General features: G+C 45.7%; 9 protein-coding genes across 9 annotated transcripts; 3 read left to right on the forward strand and 6 right to left on the reverse strand.

Moving 5' to 3' along the window:
* Positions 1-728: 728 nt before the first annotated feature.
* Positions 729-1,277, reverse strand: PADG_03918 (uncharacterized protein; the record flags this gene model as incomplete). The annotated part of the gene is made up of 1 exon (XM_010760935.1): positions 729-1,277. The coding sequence occupies one exon, from the start codon at positions 1,275-1,277 to the stop codon at positions 729-731; it is 549 nt and encodes a 182-aa protein (XP_010759237.1).
* A 1,228-nt stretch (positions 1,278-2,505) lies between these two features.
* PADG_03919 (uncharacterized protein) lies at positions 2,506-5,635 on the reverse strand (the record flags this gene model as incomplete). The annotated part of the gene is made up of 6 exons (XM_010761346.1): positions 2,506-3,440; positions 3,500-4,777; positions 4,852-4,926; positions 5,004-5,025; positions 5,218-5,351; positions 5,449-5,635. 6 exons carry the CDS (start codon positions 5,633-5,635, stop codon positions 2,506-2,508), a joined length of 2,631 nt encoding a protein of 876 aa, XP_010759648.1.
* Positions 5,636-8,812: 3,177 nt separating this feature from the next.
* Positions 8,813-10,650, forward strand: PADG_03920 (uncharacterized protein; the record flags this gene model as incomplete). Its single annotated transcript, XM_010760936.1, has 5 exons — positions 8,813-9,084; positions 9,180-9,216; positions 9,328-9,539; positions 9,695-9,901; positions 10,023-10,650. The coding sequence occupies 5 exons, from the start codon at positions 8,813-8,815 to the stop codon at positions 10,648-10,650; spliced, it is 1,356 nt and encodes a 451-aa protein (XP_010759238.1).
* A 714-nt stretch (positions 10,651-11,364) lies between these two features.
* Positions 11,365-12,586, reverse strand: PADG_03921 (uncharacterized protein; the record flags this gene model as incomplete). Its single annotated transcript, XM_010760937.1, has 5 exons — positions 11,365-11,693; positions 11,778-11,977; positions 12,080-12,349; positions 12,427-12,511; positions 12,577-12,586. The coding sequence occupies 5 exons, from the start codon at positions 12,584-12,586 to the stop codon at positions 11,365-11,367; spliced, it is 894 nt and encodes a 297-aa protein (XP_010759239.1).
* Positions 12,587-16,058: 3,472 nt separating this feature from the next.
* PADG_11681 (uncharacterized protein) lies at positions 16,059-16,259 on the forward strand (the record flags this gene model as incomplete). The annotated part of the gene is made up of 1 exon (XM_010761609.1): positions 16,059-16,259. One exon carries the CDS (start codon positions 16,059-16,061, stop codon positions 16,257-16,259), a length of 201 nt encoding a protein of 66 aa, XP_010759911.1.
* A 690-nt stretch (positions 16,260-16,949) lies between these two features.
* On the reverse strand, positions 16,950-18,233 carry PADG_03923 (uncharacterized protein; the record flags this gene model as incomplete). Its single annotated transcript, XM_010761347.1, has 1 exon — positions 16,950-18,233. The coding sequence occupies one exon, from the start codon at positions 18,231-18,233 to the stop codon at positions 16,950-16,952; it is 1,284 nt and encodes a 427-aa protein (XP_010759649.1).
* A 59-nt stretch (positions 18,234-18,292) lies between these two features.
* Positions 18,293-18,823, reverse strand: PADG_03924 (uncharacterized protein; the record flags this gene model as incomplete). The annotated part of the gene is made up of 1 exon (XM_010761348.1): positions 18,293-18,823. The coding sequence occupies one exon, from the start codon at positions 18,821-18,823 to the stop codon at positions 18,293-18,295; it is 531 nt and encodes a 176-aa protein (XP_010759650.1).
* A 1,624-nt stretch (positions 18,824-20,447) lies between these two features.
* On the forward strand, positions 20,448-21,593 carry PADG_03925 (uncharacterized protein; the record flags this gene model as incomplete). Its single annotated transcript, XM_010760938.1, has 1 exon — positions 20,448-21,593. The coding sequence occupies one exon, from the start codon at positions 20,448-20,450 to the stop codon at positions 21,591-21,593; it is 1,146 nt and encodes a 381-aa protein (XP_010759240.1).
* A 796-nt stretch (positions 21,594-22,389) lies between these two features.
* PADG_03926 (uncharacterized protein) lies at positions 22,390-22,926 on the reverse strand (the record flags this gene model as incomplete). The annotated part of the gene is made up of 1 exon (XM_010761349.1): positions 22,390-22,926. The coding sequence occupies one exon, from the start codon at positions 22,924-22,926 to the stop codon at positions 22,390-22,392; it is 537 nt and encodes a 178-aa protein (XP_010759651.1).
* Between the last annotated feature and the right edge of the window lie 683 nt (positions 22,927-23,609).

Raw genomic sequence — 23,609 nt, forward strand, 5'->3', positions numbered from 1 at the left:
AGCAGCAGAATGCTTGAGAGAGCATCTGAGGCTTCGCAGGGCTCGTCGGGAGCCAGGCGAAGCCGTGTAGCAGCAGATATGTGATATTATCAGAGACGCCAGGAAAGGGCCAGCTTGCCTGACTCAAAATAGATGATGCAGAAGCCCAGAATGCAGACATTGAGAGCGATGTCTTAGTAAGGCCTATTAAAGTTCCCAAACATTTAACTCGGGAATCATCAATCCAGCTCTGAATCTCTTTAGGCGAAAAAATGAAGAAGACGAGCCCATCAATACCTCGGATCCTTGTCGGTGTAGGCGTATACTACTGTGAATTTGAAGAGCAGTTCGTGCTTTACGATAAGCAGGGGAGTGGCAGCAAAATTGACCCAGAAAATGAGAGCAAACAGACATTGTGGAAGACTGGGGAGGGGGCCTCAGGGGCAACTAACTTATCCATTCCAGAGAGAATCTGATCTCTAGAAGATAACTAATACATACATACATGCATGCATGCTGATTTCATGTTAGCCACCCAGTTATCTCTCAAATATGCTGTGTCCTAACATTCTGATAATCCCGAAATCTTTAGTATCCTTGTCTAATACTCGAAAGATCTTTGATCTGCCTTCCCTCGGAATCGAAATTGTCAGCACTCAGCCACCCCTGAAAACCTCCTCTAACCTTTCCCTCCCACTCCCTATCGACAATAGAAAACCATGAAGAATCCCGATTCCGTCCCTTCACAATCATATGCTGTCTGAACAAACCCTCAACACAAACCCCAACCTTTCCGCTGCCCGTTTTGACGGTTCATTCAAATCACTACACTTCCACTCACACCTGCGAAAATTCAACTCTTCAAACACCCATTTAAGCAAAAGATACATGGTTTCTGTTGCTGGTGTGGTACGCTGTAGTTCGCGTGAAAAGGTAACGAAGCCAATTTCCACCACACGATTCTTGACATCGATGCGGGGAAGGCTTAGGAATCCAGTTACCCTGCCACTATCACGATTGCCGTTGGAAGTGCGATCAACGATGCTGAAGAACAGAGGGTCCTCTGACTCAGCCTTTTGTGAAATAAAACTGTTGAATTCTTTCTTCGAGGCGAAGGGGCCATCAGCCATGTAGTCCCATATTCTCAAGTTTTCGCTTCCGCCGAGGCAGGAGAATAAATCATCGGAATGTGCCGTGCTGAGGGGTTCTAGCGTAACAGTTCTCCCATATAGGATTTTATGGGTAGGTTGGATAGCGGGGTTATCAGGAACGATAAAGCCAATGCGGGGCCCCTCCATCTTGTATTGGGGTGAAAAAATAAGTGACGCAGCAGGGCCGAGCTTGTTGGTAATCTGGTGTGTGGCATATTAGAGTAATAAAGTCTAAAATTGAATATTGGCCATATTGGTAGTCGTTCCATGCCATTTATGTGAGCTACAGTACGTGGAGTACTTATAAAGCCAGGTTGCACGAGTCATTAAAGGCCAAAGGAGAAGAAGTTTGGCGACTCACAGGATTGTGATCGTGTAGTTAGAGCCGTCGCAGGACATTCAAGAATTGAAGATACTTGCAACTGAAATTACACTGGATCCAAAGTGGAATACATTAGGCGAGGAGAATATTATGCCCATAAGGCTAGCCATGAGTCTAGGGAACTGTTAGGCCAGCACATAACTGAAAATTTAGGCGACAATAGCCTTAACCCTTAACCAAATGCCTTAACTGCTGATAGTGGACAAAAGCTTCTTGGTCCTTTCTTGAAGGATAGATTGTCATTACATTGGGGATAACCCTTTAAATGTAACAAATCAAGGTGTATTAACCATTCTGCTCAACTTGCACGCATTTTCCAATAATGAACAAGAGAGACTAAACCACAAATGCGAGGCCAAATGCATTTGAAAACCAGTTTCAGCAGCGAGAATCGAGTATCAAGAAGAAATATGATGCAACAAAGCGCCCTTGTTAGTGCAGAACATGAAGTCTCACCCAACCGACCCATTCCTCATTTTGAGAATAAAATGGCAACACACGAGAGCTTTTCCCTAGCCAGGCATAGCACCACGGTCGCCCAAAATGATGGCCCACCTGCTATCGCACCTCATACTCCTGTCACCACCCATAAGACCGAAGACAAAAAAAATCAAAAACCAACAAAACAAAACAAAAAAAAAATGTCTTGCAATAATAGTGACAGAAGGGAAGCCAAAGTCCGAACATGAATGTTGATGACGAGGGAGTCGTAGTGGTAGCAATCCAACAAGAACTAACCAAGAGACACAACAGTGAGGACTCCAGGATTCTACCAGCATTTGAACTTCTGAATTTTGAGTTTTGATATAAAGCATAGGGATATTGATTGAGTGCTGAGGAAATAATAGACGCCGGGAACAAAGGTACGTATGAAGAAAAACAAATGCCAAAAAAAAAAAAATATGAAGCAGAGAAATTCGGCGCGCTGCGCTGAAATAATTCATAATATAGTTATATATGACACGGAAGTTCGTTAAAGAGCCAGCAACGGAATTATAAATTTTCCGTAAATTTAGATTGGTTCCCAGAAGTGTTAGTCACCGACGATTGTCGTGAGGTAGCCTTTGGAGCCTCAGGAGGACCCTCTGGTTCAGAAGCGGCACCAGCAGCGAGTGGGGCAAAATTGGTTGTGGCGGTCGTTGCTTGCACAATGGTATGCTCCCGTTGTACTTCGAAGGAGCCGGGAGCGGCTTCAGTACCGGACTTCCGACTCGATCTGCTGAACAGACGAATATGGAACTTTCGTTTTCGAGAAGAACGTCGCGGCAAGACTCCGCTCTCCCCGTCCTTGTGCTCCGTTACCTCCCGAGAAGTTTCGGTAGTTGAGCTCCATTGACGTGCGACGGGCCTGACTGCAGAGGGTCGGTGCCTACCGTCAGTAACCAGTGGGCCATTCACTTTATGTCCCTCGGTTGCTACTGCAGGAGCGCTTTTTCGTCTCTCAGGGCCCTCTCCTGGAGCAAGCCGGGTATCCGCTACCTTAACTGTCATCTTGAGAATATTGCGATCTTGATCCTGGCTGGGTTTAACATCCCTAGGAAATAGCTTGAGTGTTGAGCTAGCATTTTCAGATACGGAAGACTGTGTTCTGTTGGAACTCCTACTCGATTGGTGGGACAGAACACGAAAGTGGGGTTCTAACAGTATTGATCGAGAAGACTCTCCTGCACTGCAAGTGACGATGTGAGATCTAAATGGAGAATTTTGCTGCTGTGAAGCGCTGGTCATGTCTATGACTTCCTCTTCATCTGACTGAGCTGTGGTGCCATTTGCTAGGTCACCGGGAGCCGGAAGCTCCTCCGTTGCTCGAGCTTTCCCCCGGGCTTTTGCAGATTTTCGTCTAAACATACTGGCCCCTGAATTTCTGCTGATGCGATTTAGCAGTGTTTTCCTTTCTTTTTCATCCCTCATGAATTTCCTTTCATCATCTGTAACGCGTGTTAGCAGGATAAGTAAAGGCAACCAAGGAACCAGGGAGGACACCAACCTTCTACATACTGAACGGTCTTTTTCATTGATTCCTCGCGTTCTTTCTCTAATTGATGCTGGCGCAAGGCTTCCCGTTCATCAAGCTCTTCCTCTAAACACCTTGCTCGTTGCTCCTCGATTCTCTCCATGATGTCATCAATGGTCTGCTTGGCTTTAGATCGGAGAACACGATCAACTTCACCCTCTTTTACAGATTTGCCTGTTCCAATAGTGACTACATCGTTTGTTCCCCCATCGATCGTTGAGAAATTTTTTAAGACACGGGAAGATGATCTTGGTCTTCCTGTAGACTCATAGATACGTTGATCAACGTCATCTATTACCGCGTCCGCATTTTTTTTCGCTGTTCTCATCAGAGCCTCATGGTCCCATGCCATTTTTTCAGCATCAACCTTTGCCATTCTATGGTGGAAATCTGTCATTTGCGATCGAATCCTTGTAGACAGCTCTTCTTCCTTGTCGGTATCAGTGCTTTCACTGAAAGCGTGTTTTCTTAGTTTCGCATACATAGAAGTCGAGCGCCTTAGTACATGATCCGCATGGTAGTAATCTCTGGGAGCCTTTTGTTCATTATGCATCTGTGATAATCTCTCTGACGCTAGTCTTTGGGCGGTCTCATATAAAGAAGACCGTCGCACAAATGTTGTAGGCTCCTGGTGGTGCGAGATTACGGCGGATACAGCATCTTCCACCCGGGGCATGATGGAGAACATCTGACGGGCCGCTGTCATAGCTTCTATGTGTTGTGTATCAGCCTGGATATGCAGTTCGCGTCGGGCATTACCTAACGCCGCTTCATGAATCTGGCGAAGATCGAACGCTGGCTCAGACTCTTCCAGAACCGTTTTCGGGCCCGAGAATACTCTATGGCATGTAGTAGCTGCAGTGAGAGAATGGGTTGAGATAGGATTGCTAAGGGGAGTGGGAGCTGATTCCGATCTCTTGCGGTTTTTAGAAAATGCACCAGTTGCTGCAAATCTTGCGCCCTCACTGTCTTTGGGGGCTTCTCCTTTATGGTCTAAAGCTTTGCCATCCATCGTTTTAGTATTTCTGCTGGCCTGAACCCTCCCCGCTAAGCTTGCGGCCTGGTAACTTGTCGTACAAAGCTGAGGGTCTCTCAAGGGGTGTTCAGTCTCCACTTTGTTTATCTCACGAGCTGTATATCCCGCATATGCTAAGCTTGCGGCAGCACCAGCAGACGCAGATTCTTGATCAGCAGAAGAAAGTTTCGATGGGTCGAGATAGCCAGATGTGTCAGTGGTGCCGCCGGTGCCTGCTAGTTAACATGGGTCAGTTCGTATAAATTCGTCGGGGCCCAGATAGGGATGGAAATCCTTAAAATAGACTCACCAGCACGGCCAGTATCGTTAGCGCCTCCAGTCGCTGTTGGTCTCGGGCGGACAGCGTGTAGGGCGGCAGAAGCGGCTGTTGAGAAGATGGATTAGAGGGTGCAACTAAAAGACTGCAAATGCGATCCTGTCAATAGAAAATAATTCACTCACCATGGCCCTCAGTTGAATCCGGCTGATTCCTCACGTGAGAAGTTATCACGGCAGACATGTCGGTGATCGTGAATTAGTAAAAGAATAGACGTAAATTGTGTAAATTGTGGTTCTGGCTAAGGCAGAAGACATATCTCTCCAATTTCAGCAGAAGGGCACGGGATAGTTGGAAGAATCTAGTGGGAAAAGGAGGGTTGGTGGTTGATGACAACACAGTTGGCGAGAGAGTTCGTTTAGCCATATCCAAGTCGCCAGGCGCTTCCCAGATGCACGCTGCGGGCGGCAAAATGTCATTTTCTGGGATGGGCTCAGGGTCGTATGTTCCGGTCGTGTGACGTAGGGCTGCGGCTAAATGGGTTTAGCGCGGCTGTTGGCCTACACCGCGGCTGCGGCTAGGTTCTACTGTATCTAGCCCCTAACTAACCCAAACAGGATATGGGCTTACCCTCCAGCTTGCCAAGTTCCAAACCCGGAACTTGTAACAATGAGAGAGGTTCACATGATAATTGATTGGGGCGGGCTTCGACATTCTCACCATGGCGCACCATGGCAGGAATATAGGGGAGAACGGTGTACCCTAGGCCCGCATCTTTGTAACAGAATCCGCAAACTTCGAGAAGCGCAAAGAGCATTGTTCTTTTGTGCTAGTTCACGAGATTAAGTACTATCGGACAAACAGGAACAGCATAGAATCCAATTTAGTGAATCACCGCTGTAGTTCAAACCCGGGGGCTTTTTTTTTTTTTTTTTTTTCTTTCTCTCACCTCATATCTGCGGATTTCACCAGCTTTTATAGACGTGGATCATTCGCTCCAACCACAAGCTTATCTATGGCTAGCGTCGGCTGAATTACATACAGAATATTTTTTTAAAGTGGCTGCTCTTGGGGTTTGGGTTTGCCCGGCTGCCGTTAAGACAACTAACATCAATATCAAACTTACTAACTAAAGGGGAAAACACTTTTCAATGCTGATCATAACACAGGAATTTCTGAGAAGATTTGGAATTGAACAGGGATATAGTAACAATGTCTCATGTGACCCTCGGGAAATGCTACTTTGCGGTGGACTGACTGCAAATTTCCTGATTCCGTGGTCATTCTGTGTACTATGCGAACACGATGCGCATTTCTATTCCGGTACTTCCAAGTCTAGAGTGGATAATAGACGTACTAAGCGGTACGAATACAGAATAAGGAATTGGCGGTGTTGTTCCCTGGCAAGCCGGAAACACAAAGATATCGGGAAGGGTACAAACTATTCCACAACCTATGGAACGCAGGGGTTCCCTAATAACAGCGCCTACCACCAACCAGTATACTCTCCATGCTAATCACTTCGTCGTCTTGATGCGGCTGCTTGTTATTCAATATAAACGCAGGTATCGTTCTACATTATGCAAGTTGGTATTCGCGTTTCTTTCTACCGATGGCAATAACCGGAATGGATAGCCAGTTAACTGAATTGATTTAAATATGTAACCGTTAACTGGTTACTGCATCAAGGCAATCGATTTAGGGCTTAGTTAGTGGTTACCATCATGTTCCAGTTTGCCTCGTACCATGGTTGAGTGGTCGAAAGAAGTTACAGTGCTTTCGATAGTTACCGTGTTCTTTTAGTAACTCATCCGAAGCCAACGTATGTGAAACGGATCGATCATGAATCGATTGAACTGTAAATAAAATGTCCAGAGCAGAGCGGTAAGATTAGCCAACATTGTAAATCCATATCTTGAATTGAGTGCTGCATAACTGCAGTGAGATAGTTACACCAACAAAAATGTGGCAGATTCTCAAAATAACAACAGAATAGATTCCTAGAAGCAATCTCCTTCTAACTACCAATAAACATGAGGATGGCAGTTGCTCTTGAAACAATTTAGCAAGAACTGCATCTAATTTGAAATATTGTTGATGAGCAAGTATCCACACCAGTTTTTAGGATGGAGAATAGGCTCTCTATCGTTAACTAACCAGTTAACGTAAGCCGACACCCTTTTGATCACGACACCTATTTGATCAATCTTTCATCCCAGCCCTCCCAGGTCATTAAATTATTCATTATGGCAACCACCCTCAGCAGAGAAGCTTCTCATCAAGAAGCTAAACTTTCATTAGCTATTAAAGCCTATAAAACGAATTAAATTTCAACTCTTAGAGCTGCTGCTAAGTCATTTCGCGTCCCCTACTCCTCACTATGTTATAGGCTATACGGAGGCACTACGCGTTCAAATTCTCAACTTAACAATCGAATGCTGACCTCTACGGAAGAACAATCTCTAGTTCAATGGATAGTATCCATGGATGAGGGATGACAGCCTCCCCGAATCGCGATCGTACAAGATATGGCCAATCTACTACTTTCAGCGCGAGAATCTGCTACTACAACTACTGCGGGAGGAAGGTGAGTGGAAAGATTTATCAAACGGCACTCTGAACTGGAGACTAGATTCTCACACAAGCATAACTACGAGCAAGCTTTATGCGAGAATTTAAAACTTTTACATGAATGGTATACATTGGTGGATAATACTATAAAGAAGCATGGAATTGTGCCGGAGGATACGTACAACTTTGATGAGATTGGCTTTCTAACTGGAGTTATTACAACGGCCTGGGTGATTACTAGAGCTGAGAAAGAAGGCAAGCCATCTCTTATACAGCCAGGAAATAGAGGATGGGCAACCGTGATTGAATCAGTCAATGCTGCGGGCTGGAGTCTACCTCCTATGATAATAATGAAGGGCAAGCTTCATCAATCCTCATGGTACGAGCAACTGCCAGCGGATTGGACAATTGGTCTTAGCGAGAAGGGTTGGACTACGGATGAGCTTGGCTTAATATGGCTGCGAGAGGTATTCAAGAGACATACTGAGGCTCGTACAGCGGGCAGATATAGACTGCTGATTGAGACTGCTGATTATGGATGGACATGGCAGTCATGCTACAGCCGGACTTGACAATTGAATTCATCATCATATTATAGCTCTTTATATTCCTCCTCATTCCTCTTATCTACTGCAGCCACTAGATGTGAGCTGTTTTTCGCCACTAAGGAGAGTGTACGACAAGAAGATTGAGCCTCAACAGTTCCCAATTTATATCTCGGGGTTGCCCGTTGATGGTCGCTGTGTTGTTCTAGCCTAACCTGGTATGTAGAATAGTAGCAAAAGTTGGACATGAAGGTGGAAGTGTGAAAATTCAAGATATTGGAACAAAACAAACCACCATCACCAAGAAGAGTATGAGTCAAAGGCAGCACCAACTATAGTTATGCATTCAAAGCTGGTGGAAAGTCTGGGGGTGGATTTTAAGTAAGTAACTAAGATTAAGTTGAGCTGCGGCTCAGATTAGTGGGAGGTAGTGAGTGCGCGTGGCACGGTTACTTAGTTAACTGGTTAGTTAACTAACTTAGTTACACAGCAGTTACAGCTTAATTGCACCTTTCCTTCTCTTCACTATTTTCCTGCCCCAAGAACACCAATTCATGTGTCCTTGTAGCATTTGACCAAACTTTTATTAGAGCTACTGAAATCAAATCTTCATTTTGATGTATGTATCTAGAATTGAATTCGTGAGTTTACTGCTAATAATATTTTCAGGAACTTCCGAAAGACGAAGCGGTCTACTGAGCCTCTCATCACCAAGTGGCTTCATACACTCTACAGCAGTTAGTCTGAATTCCAATATACGATATTCTCGAGTTTGCTGTTAAATCAACGACATCATATTTTGGACGGGAAATGTGCTTCTAGCAAGCATTTAAGAAAGGAACAAAAGAACGAGAGAATGTATCATGCATGATCACTCCATGCTCGCGAAACTCCCTGGTGTCAGCTCGGACATCAATGCTAGCATCATTGATTATGGCAATACACAACACCCTGCTACGGAAGGGACTAGTTCCCCACATCCTCCATTTGATAATATTCTAAATTTTCGTGATGTGGGAGCATATGTCAATCGCTTATGCGGATCACGGTATGAAAAACCGCCCCAGAAGGCGACCTCTCCCCCGGTTGGCCTTTTAGCTGTCGTTCTGGTTCAACCTTTGGGTATCTGCTACGCAGTTACAGCACTATGGTTACGGAAATATTTCTATAATATCATCCAATGACCGTATGTCCTGTTCTCATATTGCTACCTGAGGAAACTGACAGTTTGCTCCATAACCACAGTGTTCTGAAAGAAGGTATCCTGTTCCGAAGTGCTAGGGTAATAATCTCTCCACTTTCCCTTGCTCTCCGTTTATTAATTGTTTCTCTCTAAACCATCTTTTATTTTTCACTTTGCGCTACGTACCAAAATCCGCCAAATACCTTCTAGTGGATATATGGCGTTCTACCATTGCTGCTCCGTCTAAGCACCCTCAATGGTAAAGCGAATGGAAAGCCATGTTTCACAAAACTCAACAATATTAGAACGTATTCCAGAAGTTTGCTAATGATAAGAATTAAGCCGGACGATGCCTCACAACGGGATCAGGAGCGTTTAACCAATGAGCTACGTTTAGCTTCTATTATTGATCTCAGGTCAACGTAAGGACATAATCCCTCATATCTGATGTGTATATCATAGTGTCCTTATCATACCAGTTCCAGTTATTTCATAGAGTAGCCACTCTTTAATCCCACGGGACTTAGTGATGATTCGATGTGCACGCATTATGCTGATCTACTACATGCAATCCCAGAACTGAGCATACCATGGCGGCCAACCGACGTCTTGCTAATGAACGAATCGCTGCAGAAGAAGGAGCAGAAACTTCTCTGCAACCAAAATCAATAGCGAATGATGAGCACCTCGTGAACCTTCCGGGAGTGCGTCGAATCATGCTCAGCCTGGCCGGGTGGAACTTCGAAAAGACATTGTTATGGAGATTAAGTTGGTTTAATATACTGTGAGTACGCAATATTGAAGTTTTACATGCATTTGTTCAAAAGGAATCAAAGGCAGGTATGGGAAATCAATCACATGTACATGTACTTCTAATTCTCATCGCGATCCATCTTAACTTGCAGAAAGTTCTTCTCCCTCCTTGCATCTGGCTACCGTGGTGCCGCCACGAGATTGATCGTCGAGCAAACTATTGTTCCCCGTGGCCTCAATGGGCTTGCCCGTGATACGCTTACAGCCAGCCAGGCAGAGATCAAAGAACTGTTCGGATATCTAAGCGAACCCAGCATATATCCAACAGTCATACATTGCACGCAGGGCAAGGACCGCACGGGGTTAGTGGTTATCCTGCTCCTGTTATTAGTCTCCTCTGGGGAGATGAAGAGGGAGGAGAGTGAAGCAGAAGCGCCCGGTGGAGAAGCATATGCAGCTCTGGGTAGGCCTCAAGGCACGGTCGTAGTCACAGGAACAGGAACAGGAACAGGAACAGGCAAAGCCAAGATCCCCCTCTCTGTAATAACGAGCGACTACCGCCTTTCGGAGGGAGAACTAACCCCCGAGCTAGAAGAGCGTTTGCGGGAGATGAATCAACTGGGGCTTCCGGATGAGTTTGCAAAGTGTTGGGATGGGTTTACGGAGGACGTTGTTGAATTTTTGGAGGAGAGGTATGGTGGCATTAGAGGCTATCTGAAAGCTGTTGGGGTGGACGCGGGGGCTGTTGAGATGGTTAGGGGCCTGTTAGGGGCCTGCTAGTGGCCTAAGGGCTAGGTTGCTGGCAGCTGGTTGGATTGGGTTGTTTAACTGGTGTAAGTTAGTTACGGTTGTGCGATGATACAGCCTTGGAAGAGCGTAGAGCCCGAGATTTATTGTCTTCTGGCACCCGTTGTCCCGGTTTGCGTTCCTTGTTGTTTATAGTTCCTTTCTTTCCCGCTGCCTTCCAAAAATTCCACAGCCCAGAAATTGAAACATTAGGACAACAAACATTGGACCGGGCAAAATCCTTCCTGTCCTTTCCAGATTCAAAGATGGAAGTCATGTGCCCTGGAATCTTTTATCTTCTATCAGATTACCATTGATAATTGGACATGCAATTTCAAAGGCCAGAAGACCTTCTAACAATAGCACCATCTTCAAATGAGATACACATCAATCAAAAACACACGAAACTACTCTCCTTCCGGTGGTCCGTAAGAAGGAAACGAAATAAAAGATGGAAAACCACAGTGTTCTGCCACAATGAACAACAAGAACAGAAAAAATAAAGACAAAAAACAACAGAGAGATTCTTATGATACAATAAAAGGAAACAGGAGTGTGATCCATTGCTCCCGCTCTTAGCGCAGTAAGGATATAATAATAAAAGCGTACTTCCCTTCTTTTCCAAACGCCCTCTGTTAAAGAGAATTGAAGACAAAGACCCAATGCAACACTGTCAAGTCCATCCGTTGATTATCTCCTGCCGCTCCCCTATCGTTCTGTCCGCGGGTCATGCAACTGGCCAGATGGCACATAACCCCCAGTTTCCGCAATAGCTGAGGGTTCAGTTACCCCTCCGTTGGCGGCATGTTTATTTATGATATATCTGTGATCAGCGTTTCCCCTATCCCCCATGGAGTCAGTGGTTAGGGGTTGTTCGTAATGGACATCGACTTGGGGTTGAGATGTTTGTTGCATTGCGTGTATTAGGTTTGTCTCTGATATGCGTTTGCCCTGAGGGATGTGGTTGCGGGTTCTAATGGAGGGAAGAAGGTCGATTATGAAGGAAAAGACGTAGAAGGTGAATATGTATCCAATAACTGGTACAGGGCTCTGGTTAGATTTTCTTTTCGTGCAATTGAGAAAAGGACAAAAGATAATAATAATAAAACTCGTTGACTTACCCCACTCCATTACTGCAGCAATGTTTTTCTTTTTCTCCTGCTTGCCAGTAACTATAAATGTAATAGCAAGGGAAAACTCAACGAAGATAAATGCAAGTTTGGTCCAAAAGCTTGCCGCTAAAATAGTGTGTTGCCGATAGTATATCCCGAGTCTTTGGTATTCTGCACATACAAAGACTGCACTCAGAATATATCCTCCCCTATGTCTCAGTTTTGTTTGATTAGGTCATATTCTACAGATATATTCTAGCACGGACGCAAACATAGAGGAGTTTTTATGGGATGGGTGAGGGAGAACTTACATGAAAAGGAACAAACATCCATTGTGCAACATGGGAAATCTCAAGGTATCAAAAATTGACAAGAGAATCAGTCCGAGACCCCCAAACATGGAAAATACTATAGAGGTGATGGCAAATCCCTTATCCCACTTCCCCTTATTTCTGGCAAGTTGGCCGGTATGTCGAAGCCATCGTTCCGACATGAATGAAAGAGTGAAAAACACGGATGTAACAGTGCAAGCACCAATAAAGAGAGGTTTCAGTCTTTGAGCACCGACATCTGAGATGTATCTGTGTTCGATGTATAATCTGTGTTAGAAACAAGGAGATGATGAATTGAAGGCTAATGGGATTAACATCTTCCTTACGCTATATTCTGGTATTTTCCCATGCTGTCATAATGCGGGTGTCCTTCAACAACGGCCCATCGTATGAGCAAGGTAAGAAGTGTAGCTATTATTTGAGACCATGTTAGCATTTATCAGTATCTGGGGTTATAGCTCTTCCGAACTACCCACCTAGCCACATGGAGGACCCAATTACAGGGAAAACCCAAAACGATATAATCCACATATTTAAATCGTCTTTTTTTTTTTTTTTTACTCCCGCACAAGGGAAGACGTGGCCTTGACCCGAAAAATATTTGCAAAACAGAGAGCCCCGGGAGATACACCACAACGGAGGTGTTACTGTGAAGGACAGGCGGGATTGTCGCAAATGGGCAGTGTACGGAAATGCAAGACAGGTGATAATTATATTAACTTAGAAAACGCGGATAGGTTCAGACTGGTCTCCGAATTGATAAAGGAGATGAGTTAGCAAAAAGTATTCAGGTTGTCAGTGGGCGATGGAATATCAATGTTTAGTATAACCGCGCAACAAGCCCATCACCTTCTTACCTCGTCATGAAAAGAAAGAAAAAGAAAGGCACCAAGACATCACTGAGAGGTCACCTGGATTCCCTTCTATGTGATACAGGGGCTAATAAGGCCGAGCGCAATTCCTGAGTGATGAGGTTGGGAAATGTAGAATTCGAAACCGGTGCCGGCATAGAGGCTGTTAGAAGGAGGTGGAATGAGCGGGAATGACCGGAAGGGGCGTAAACAGGAGCAGGACGAGCGAACCGCAAAGATGGCTAGCAAAGAGTATATTTATGGAGGTTAGACGGCGAACCCTCAGAGAAAGTCTGGGACGACGTCATCCAAGGTACCATCCCCAGGTTGAACAGGGCAGAGGCAGCTCGGCATTTCTGAGCTTAACGTCACGCCAAGTAAATAAAAGATACGTGTGGATATGTTCCTCCCCACCAAGATAACGCGCGGAGATACCTGGGGTAGCGTTCCCCGATGTTCTGCTGCAGCTTCCATATGGGATGCGATATTTTGGCTCAAAATATCAGTTCACACGTGATTCATAAAATCATGCCTATGTCACTACGTGCAGGCGCCGCCCTCTCTCTCTGCTGCTAAGGGAAGCGGGCGCATAGTCAGGAAGGACGTGCATTTGCCCCAGCAGGTAATTATGTGGGCACATTTAATAATAGAGGCTCCAGGGCAGCTGAATTTCGTCGTGGCGTTTGTTGTAGAATCGAAGCCCCGTTGTGTCGATGATGTCGATGCTTCCTGAGGAGTTTTGTGCTGCTGGACGTAGACGGAAACACAGGAGAAGATGAAAACTATTTTTGAGAGCTTGAAGATTAAGAAACACATCTGGGAATCTCACGCACTGTCGCTGACGAGCATAACCCGTGTGTTCTACGTAAGAAACCAATGCAGTTCAAACGCAAGGATTTCTGACTTAAAGGGGCAGCCAATTCTTGTTTTCTATGATTTAAATCTAGGACTGGGATTTTAGGGTTCGGGCTGCCACGTGTGATATAACGTTAGTTAACTATCTGTAGCGGCGCCCGCCTGGGTGGCGTTGCCCTAGCGACCGCCCCGCCCACACGTGATCGCGATCGCTTGTATGTAATATAGCAAATAACCTAGCTAGCTCCTCCCCAAAGGAAGCAATTGACTGGCTTCTCAGCACAGTAAGAGGAGCTACGACCTTCTCTACCTGGTGCACTAATACCCGCTTCTTCATCGACATCCAACGCCGCTACTAGAACCTGTTCAACATCCGACTTCTCCCTCCCCCTCTCTCTTTCCTATGCTCCTTATATACATTTCTCATCACCCCTACACACCACCCTAGAAGCCCTTGGCTTCCTCAGTCCCGTAATCTTCGGCTACTACGCCATTCAGAACCTCCAGGACGGGGGCTACTCTGTACATAGACTCTCAAGAGGGCTTCGGCCGACTAGACATGTCAGGCAGCAGACTAGCTGCTGCGCTGGCACGCCTGATACCCTTAGGGAGGTGCTGTGGCCGCGACGGCAGATTATTCTTAGTCAGCTGATCACGTGCCTCCAGGCGTTAAATAAGTAATAATAATAATAATAATAATAGCTAGCTCCTCCGAATAGAAGGTTCAACCATCCCACACTATCCATTCTCGGCATGATGTCATTAAAGTCAGCCACTCCATATTCACTACCATCTACAACTGTGAATGCGATAAAGGCATACATACATATGTAATTAATTCATACGATGATAATATTGCAAAATTCGTGCTGATGAGATATTGATTCGTTTCCATGTTCGAGCAAATGAGGTATTGCATGCTTGCAGATGGCTTCTTTATGTCACAACAAAATCAGCATGATCCTCTCTGTTTCCTTTATATGGAGCAATGAATAGGGACTTTGCCTATAGTACAACTCGGGATGTGACATCAATAAATCACTGCATATAATCTTCTGCTTGAAGCCTCTGAATACATTGCAATATTTGCATCAATACAGAACTGAACTGTCTTCAGGACAGTGGCTATTTCTTCCTCTTATTAATTCTGAGCTTTTAAACTGCTAACTAATTCTCACAATAAAACCCCAAACTCTGTGTTCCTGCATGGTTTGGCTTTTCATTCCTGAATCCGCGTATCTAATTTACAATGTTGAATGGACATTGAAATCGTAAGTTGAAAAGATAGAGCGGACATGAGATCATGTTCGACATGGGAAAATGCCTTGCTGACTTCCATTCTGGGGGAATGCCCATTCCATCCATTGTTAAAGCGATTACGAGGTTTCACGGTAAAGATCTAGAGATTGGATGGTATAGATATTATGTAACTAATCTAGGAGATTTGCGGGGGTTCGGGAGGCTGTTACGGGATGCCGAAAACTCAACCCTATCGAACATTACGTGTAACTAAAACGCTACCTATGGTTGTCTGGGGTATGCTATTTCGGTTGAGTAAATGGTTTTCCCACAGAGTCCCCTGATGATTCGCTTTCCCATAGTTACGAACCATGCAATTAGTTTAATAAACCCCAGTAGATCTACCCGACTGCAGCGGCTATATACTAGTTACTACTACACATGTTGGCAACTTGATGGCGATGGGCAGGACGTGTTGGTTTGCGTGACTTGAGTTTTAAACATACATGAATCCATATGTAAGTTTCCTTTTTTCAAATGAACCTCACGCATAAATGTTACTCACCGGAACAGACGGCGTATTGCAGTTCCGGTTTTCTCTGGCTGTGGACGATGTGCAGTGCTTTTATGATGGTCCATATCATGCGGCGAATCTTGAGAGACAGTTGGCCCAGCAGGTGGGGGATTGGGATTGGGAGTGAGGCTGCCGCTGTGATTTTCTGCGGGGCATGCCATTGCCTTTCCTTAGTTATACAGGTGTAAGTTGCGACCTTTGTATGCGATTGACATGGGAGAGCGCACACACACACACACACACACACACCCAAAAAAAAAAAAAAGTTAATAATAAAAAATAATAATAAAAAATAATAATAAAAAGTGCACAAGTTACGACATAGGACTGCATACAGAGTTTGTGTATAAAGATATTGTTAGATTTAAGAATTAAGTTCTCTTCGCTGTACAAACGGAATTCATCCAGGATATCCCTGTACATCTTTATCAGGGGCAATATGGCTCAACTGGAACGCAAGAAGGTTGAAGTGCACTCATCTCCAAGGTTGGAAGGTTGGCTGTCACAAAGGGATTTTGTCAAGCGCAAGGATATGATCAAAAGACAGGGAACTATTAGGAAGCATATTCTACCAGTGCAAAAGGACATACCTCTTCATCAGCGGTCAATCCCATTTACAGGTAATGAATATTTTGGATAAAATCAGATCCATTGCATAGAACATGTTTAAACCTAATCAGCCACAAAACACAGGGGGGAGGTATGAAATAGAAAAATAAAACAAAGGTTTTAAAACGTCATTACTGTCTACCACCTGATATGTAGCCGGAACCATCCCTTTATGAAAGAATAATAGACCGCAACAATAATAATATCAATATGCAATACGCCTCAATCGGAATAAAAACAAGAAGCCAAAAGAAGGAAAATTAAAAGGCTATTAATAGAAGAGAAATCCAAACGAAGCCACCCGATGCAAATAGTAGCCGTATACCAGGTACTGGGTTTCCCGTGTTTTTCCTCCTTTTCTCTGAGTATTTAGAAATTACCAAGAATCACTTACCAGACAAGTCCGATAAGGAAAATAACCATAAATGGGAAGGGAGAAAAATTTAACTGAAGGGGCACGAGTTGGTTGGGGAGAGAGAAGACGCAATAATAGTGGGCGGAAAAAGGAGAAACGCGACAAACCGATGACAGAAAATAAATAAATAAAAAGACAAAAAAGAAAAAACAAGGGTAATTGTAACGCCGCTCGCTCGAAAGAGTCTATTATTCCGTTTTATAACCGAAGCTAGGTATAATGACGATAGTGACAATGACAACAACAATGACGATGGTAGATAAATGTCATGATAATGATAACGAAGGTGGTATCATAGATAAGGAGCTAGCGAGCACGACGCTTTCGCAGGAGCGTACGACAAAGGCCATACCCACCACTTGATTTTCGCAATTCATATCCACTTGGCGCCATGGGGCTCTCAATCATATCGACCTGCACGCCATTGTCGCTGCTGCTACTCTCGCTACTCCTTTGCATAGACCGTGGTGACTCACATTGATGAGAAGCATGCTGGACAACGAAGGGATCAGATGGTGAGTATGGTAAGTGGTCCAGCATGTAAGAGTCGCCGGATACGGAGCGATAGACAGGTTGATACGGGCCTATTGGTGGCGGCGTCATATCTCGATGTGGATGGGTCGAGTAGCTGTAGCGCGGGTCAATGGAAGCTGGGGGATATGTTTGGTAGGGAGAGTGGTGGTGCATTGGGTAGGAGAAGGTAGTCGAGACCGATCGAGAGCGTGGCGACCGGTGCGGGCCACTCGATAGTTGCGGTGGAGCTGGTTGATAGGAAGAACCGGGTCGAACTGTTTGATCTTTTGGGACGGTAAATGGCAGAGACCGTTGGTACATTTGCTGTTGTTGGTGACTGCGAGGTGGTGTGCCTGGATGCTGTTGCATCATGGATGAGGGTGTCGAAGGAGCTCGCGAACGAGGTTTCTGCGACGACGAGCTCGATGGTCGGCCTGGGGTTGGTGAGAAATGCCCAGGAGACTCTGTGGCAGAACTATATGCACCCGGCATGGTCCGCCTCAGTTCAGGATATGCTTTCGGGGGCGACACATTCGGAGGTTGTTTGCCCGCGATCTTTGGCTTGACCTCGTTTGTTGGATGGTCCTTAACCACCGTGCGTTGAGAACCATTGAGGTTGCCATCAAGTTTTCTTTTTTCCTCCAATGCATCAAGTTCCCGCTGCGAGAGCTTGACTTTAATTTGCCCTTGCATTTGAGCTCGACGTATTTTCCCTAGAGCCCGGTCAACAAGTTGTAATTGTTTGTCTCGCCTTGCCAGCTGAATGGCGTAGGACATCGTGCTATTCGGATCCCTATCAACGAGGCCATATTCGTCCTGGTCATCATCACTCGAGAATTCCTCCTCCTCTTCATCATAAAAATCATAGGTTCCTTTCCTGCATGCGCGGGACTCATAATCAAGAGGGCCCAGCATCCTCATCTCCCTGTTACCCGACCGGTTTGGATCGAAAGGTAAACCAACAGGTCGTGCGCCATGATCGTCATCGTCATCATCGTAGCCATCATTATCTAGCTGCTCTATTCTAACAGACTCATCCAGTTGCTTCGCCCAACCCCCCTTGTTGGATCTCCCCATTCGTGCCCCTGAAGGTCTTCCCCAGAGGGGCGAATCATAAGGAGTTCGCGGCCGACCATCTAGACCGCCTCCTCTGAAAAAGCATTCTCGATCGGTTTGTCCATAAAGGAAGCATGACCAAGAACGGTCACGCCAGTAGCCCCAATGAGCCACAGTGCTGTCGTTAATGGGGAAGCCCAGAGACCCATGGGTACGCAAATGACGAGTAATGTCGTGTATAATTGTGATGTTGTAGCCCGGAACCCAGCGATTTCCAAGTCGCGTCCCTCCAACTTACCAATTCCGTACGAGCCACCAATAGCTAGGAGGATGACGAAGAGAAGGGTGAGGTTCGTAAGCAGACTGTAGATGCTGAGCATGACAAAGACAACGGCATAGTTGCTGGAGAAGTAGCTCAGATTGTAGTTCACACGGCTCTGGATGTCGGCGAAGTTGGCTGGCTTGGAAATCCGTTTGATGTCGAAAAATTCGGAGAGGGGTTTGAGATTAGAGAAGCGGGAAGTAAGAGACTGCGAGCGGACGCCGGCGAACCTGTCGGACAAGTTGAACCGCGAGGTCAGGGTATCGAGCGGTATCTGGAGGCGAGCCATTTTGTGACTGACGTTCGGGGGAAATGTGATAATTGGGTTCTCGAAAATATTTCGATGGTTCTCTATCGAAGCACAGTATTAATATCTCTTTAAAAAGCATAAAGACAAGTTTGTGACAAGGTTTGCATTTCGAATCCAAAACCGGGAAAACAGTCACGTACTCTTGGAATTTGGCTTCTACTTGCGGTAGAATTGCAGGTAAATACGTCAGATACGAGTTTCTTTGCAATACTGCTCGGGGGGTGTATAGTTCTGGAATAGACCGGGGAAACAGGTAATACTGCAAGAGATGTCTATGTGGTTGTTGAATAGAAGATGAAATCGAGATAAACAGGCAGAACGCAATTTTTGGTCTCATTTGCTCAGGCCGAAAACATTAAAGCTGAGCCGCAATTGTGGAGCCTGTACGCTAAACCAGAAAAGGAACGATGACTCAGCAGCGTTTTGCCATTAAGGGGTAATGTGTCACGTGCGAAAAAGCGCCTGATGGTTGATCAAATCTCAGAGGAAAAGTAGAGGTTGAGAATATGAAAAAATGATGAAAAAGAATGAAAAACAAACAAAATAGAACAAGATATAAGAAATGTATTTGAAGAGACAATTAGAACTTGGCAAGAGAGACGGTAAATCGAATCGTATTTGTAAGAACGTTGTCGTCGTTCAATCTCTGTATCTACTCTGCGTATTGCTGAAGTGGTTGGGTCCCCGCCTTTTAAGCCTTAGCTGGGCACCCTGAGAAGAAAATAGGCCAAATAACCTCCTCCAACTTAGCCGCCGCCGCTACTCGTTCTACCAAAACACAGAGGAAGATAGCATACAACGAGCGGCAAGGGAAAAGGAAAGGAAAAGAAAAGAAAAGAGGAGCACAAGGGGAAGACAGGGCGAGGACTGCCCATTTAAATATTCGAAACCCGTTCCCGTCGCCATTGTCGTCGTGTACTCGTCTGCCCGCCCGCCCTGCAAATTCCCACATTCTCATCACAACAGCGTTGTTTATTCTCTATGTCGACTTGCCCGCTGCAAGGCTGCATTGGTTGATTGGTCCACGTTGAAACCCAGCCTGTTTCCAGTGGAGAAAGAAAATCGGCAAGGACAGAAAGGTCTCGATAAATAAAAATAAAAATAAAAATAAAATGGAAAGTTGAAAAATTGAAAAAGCAATAAGGCACAGGGAAAAGGAACCTCACACTTCTTCCGTTCTATTAATTTTAACACTGCGTGACCGCCTTTGTTCTCCTGTCCTTTGACTCCAACTACGAATCCCCGTTTCGTTGGGCCGCCAAATTTCTCGTCTGTTGGCAATCGGACCCCGAGTTTCTTCTGGCCCAAAATGAGGCACTCGCTGGCAAGATTCCTACTCGCCCTATCATACCTGCTGGTGTTGGTGGCCGCGTGGAGCAAAGAAGGTTTGATACTCATGTTCACCTCTAGGCCCTTGCTTGAACCTGTTCTCCTTCTTGCCTCACATGAATATCTCGTACGTGATGCTGACTACTGTTAGACCATGAGATATTCCGTCTGCGAGATGAGTTGCATCAGACTGAAGGTTCCAATGTTACTTTCTACGGTGCGTACCCGACCCTATTATACATAAACACCTATTCCATTGAAATTGAGGCCAACAATGCAACCATCCCCTCTGCATTGGAATAGAAATAGGGAAACTTTATGTTTAAAAAAATGGCAACAAATCCAATCCACTAACACAGCCCCAGACTTCCTCGGCGTAAAACCCACTGTCTCTCAAGCAGATCTCCTCAAAGCCTTCCGCCAAAAATCCAAACAGCTTCATCCCGACAAGGTCAAACGTGCCTTCATTGCGACCTATTCCATCAAGAAACACAAGCAATCCCGTGATTCCAAGGGCAAAAAACCCTCTGTGCACGTCTCCCGTGGACCCTCGGAACGCGAAATCGCCCACGTCGTCAAACTCGCTACAGAACGCTATGCGCGCCTAGGCGTCGTCAACAATATCCTCAAGGGCCCAGGGCGCGAACGCTATGACCATTTCATGCGCAATGGATTTCCTACGTGGAAGGGGACTGGTTACTACTACTCTCGTTTCAGGCCTGGCTTAGGGACTGTATTGATCGGGTTGTTTATTGCTTTTGGCGGGGCCGCGCATTACGGTGCGTTGATTTTAAGCTGGAAGCGGCAGAGGGAATTTGTGGATCGGTATATCAGACATGCCAGACGTGCGGCGTGGGGTGATGAGTTGGGGATCCGCGGGATTTCTGGACTGGGTGAATCTAGTAGTGGTGTCGGTACGGGTTCCGGGACAGATATAGGTGAAGGCGCTGTGGCTGTGAATCGTCGTCAGAAACGTATGATGGATAAGGAGAATCGCAAGGAAGCCAAGAAGAGTGGTAAAGCGCGATCATCTGGATCAGCGACGCCCAGCGAGGGCGTGATTGGCCCTTCTGGCGACAGGAAGCGCGTGATGGCGGAGAACGGCAAGATTCTTATTGTTGATTCTGTGGGGAATGTGTTCTTGGAGGAGGAGAATGAGGATGGGAAGAAGGAGGAGTTTTTGTTGGACATTGAGGAGATCAGGAAGCCAACTATAAGGGAAACATTTGCTGTTAAGGTGCCTGTGTGGGCGTATCGGAAGACTGTTGGGAAGTTGATGGGTGGCGGCCATCTGGGAGATGAGGGCGGAGAGGTGCTGGTTGGAGGGGGTGTGGATGCTAACGTCGATGAGTCTGTGGATGTGGGCAATAAGAAGCGGTCTATTAACGGCACGCCGAGAAGAAGGGGGAAGAAAAGTTGATTCTGATTCCGATTGGGGTTGGTTGATTGGTCCTGCGCGTACCTGTCTAGCCTCCTTTTTGTTCCTTTTCTTGGTTCCAATCTAATATTAAGCAATGCCTTTGATAAAAGTTGGGAGATCTGTATTATACATTTTGCTACGTTCTATATATTCTTCTTTCTCCATGTACAATCAAGCTATAGATATCCCTCTGTATCGGCCTTGGGTATGAAAACTGTGTCGTTAAAAGGCGAATCAATTATATATTTTTATTTCTGTTTCTATCGCTGTGGATGGGAAGATGGAAAGAAACGCATTTAAGTGAAGCAGAAAATAAATAGGAATAGGAGATACAATGTCAAATAAATAAATAAATATACATTCTCTGATGTTATACTCCGTAGGAGACACTTGGCTGGTGTTGACTGGTTGTCTGCTGCCCTTGTTAAGCTCCTGGCAGGACCTTACACATAGAAATATCTAGTTTTCATTTCACATGGTCATCAATTCTTTGGCTTGTCATAAATTCGTTTCATGAAAATTCCACCAAAAACAGATAATCAAAAACGTACAGAATAAAAATATAAATAATGCATTAAAAACAGTCTTGATGCCGTGAAGACTTTGTGGAAAAAACGGTAGGTTCTTCCAAACCCCCTTCCGCCAGATCCAAAGTACATACATGTACATGTATGTATATTCATCCACAGCATAAGCGTACAATCTGCGGGCCCTCTCAGCGGGCCACTCCCGGAAGCTAATATGTCTCCTTGTCCCACGAATTCCCAAATGTGCATCCCAACACTCCGGAATCCATTTACACAAACAACTTGGCCAACGACACCAACCCACCTACACTGTCACCCATCCCACCCCAGCTTCCCCCACCTCCGAGAACTGAATCCAACCCACCCCCGTTACTACGTCCTTTGTAACCCCCTCCCCCTCCCAAGGACGGCGGCAGCCGTATTCCAACCACAGACAACAGCTTCTGCAGCACCCCACCCGTAATCAACGGCACGATAACCAGCAGAAACACCTTGAGAGGCCGCCGGCGCGCATAGCGCAGGATGTCGCGGAACAGCCGTCTGATCTTGCGTAGCACGCGCGATACAAAACCCAAACGGGGCTTGGCGCGGCGCGATGAGGACGAGGCCTGGCTGCCAATTGAGAAGATTGAGGGCGTTGAGCGGTTAGCGTGTCCGCCTATACTGAAGAGGGAGGAGGTGGTGCTGTTGCGGTGGGGGCGGGAGGTAGTTGAGTGTCTGTCCCGACTGTGCTGGATGCGGTGACTGCTGGTACTGCTACGGCTGTTGCTGCGATTGAGCCCGCTGAAGGGGTAGAGCCAACTCATTGTTTCGTCAGGGTGGAGAACTGCTGGTTTAGTTATTTGTGGTGGTATTGGAATGGGGTTTTCATGCAGGGAATCGAGGCTGCAGGTGCAGTTGGATTAGGTTAGCTGACTAGACCGGATAGCCTGGTTCTCATGCAGGGGAATTGAAATTCTTTAAATATAAATGGGGCTTAATATGGAACCATTTGTGTATGGCTGGAGTGGAGGACCCGCTGGAGACTTGGCGCAATTCAGGGGGCTGGCGATGGAGTCGGAGAGGAGCCTATCTTGATTTCTCTGTCCATGCCATAAACTGGGCGGCTGCTAAAGAGAAGAAAAGCCAATTGATAGTTTGACGATGACATTGAGTATTGACATGCAATAATATGGAGTATGCATCATGTTCGTCTGTCGAGTGGTTCAAGTGTTTATGGCGAGGCTGGGGAGTTGGATAGAACCAGCTAGTCCTATGATAGTTAGCGCTTATTTAAATGAAGTTAGAGTAATCACGTGGTAATATTAAAATTAAGGTTCTCATGTGATTTATGCCAAGGCCATACGTCATACGTCTAACCAAGATATATTCAACCCGAACAAATGGATGGAACCTTTCTGGGGCTGGTAAACACTAAGCAATATCTTCAACGCCATATATTAAGTCTTAATGGTCAACTATATCTAATATATATTTGAAATTTGTTGTT

This window comes from Paracoccidioides brasiliensis (genome assembly GCF_000150735.1).
Source record: "Paracoccidioides brasiliensis Pb18 unplaced genomic scaffold supercont2.4, whole genome shotgun sequence".
Lineage (NCBI taxonomy): Eukaryota > Fungi > Ascomycota > Eurotiomycetes > Onygenales > Ajellomycetaceae > Paracoccidioides > Paracoccidioides brasiliensis.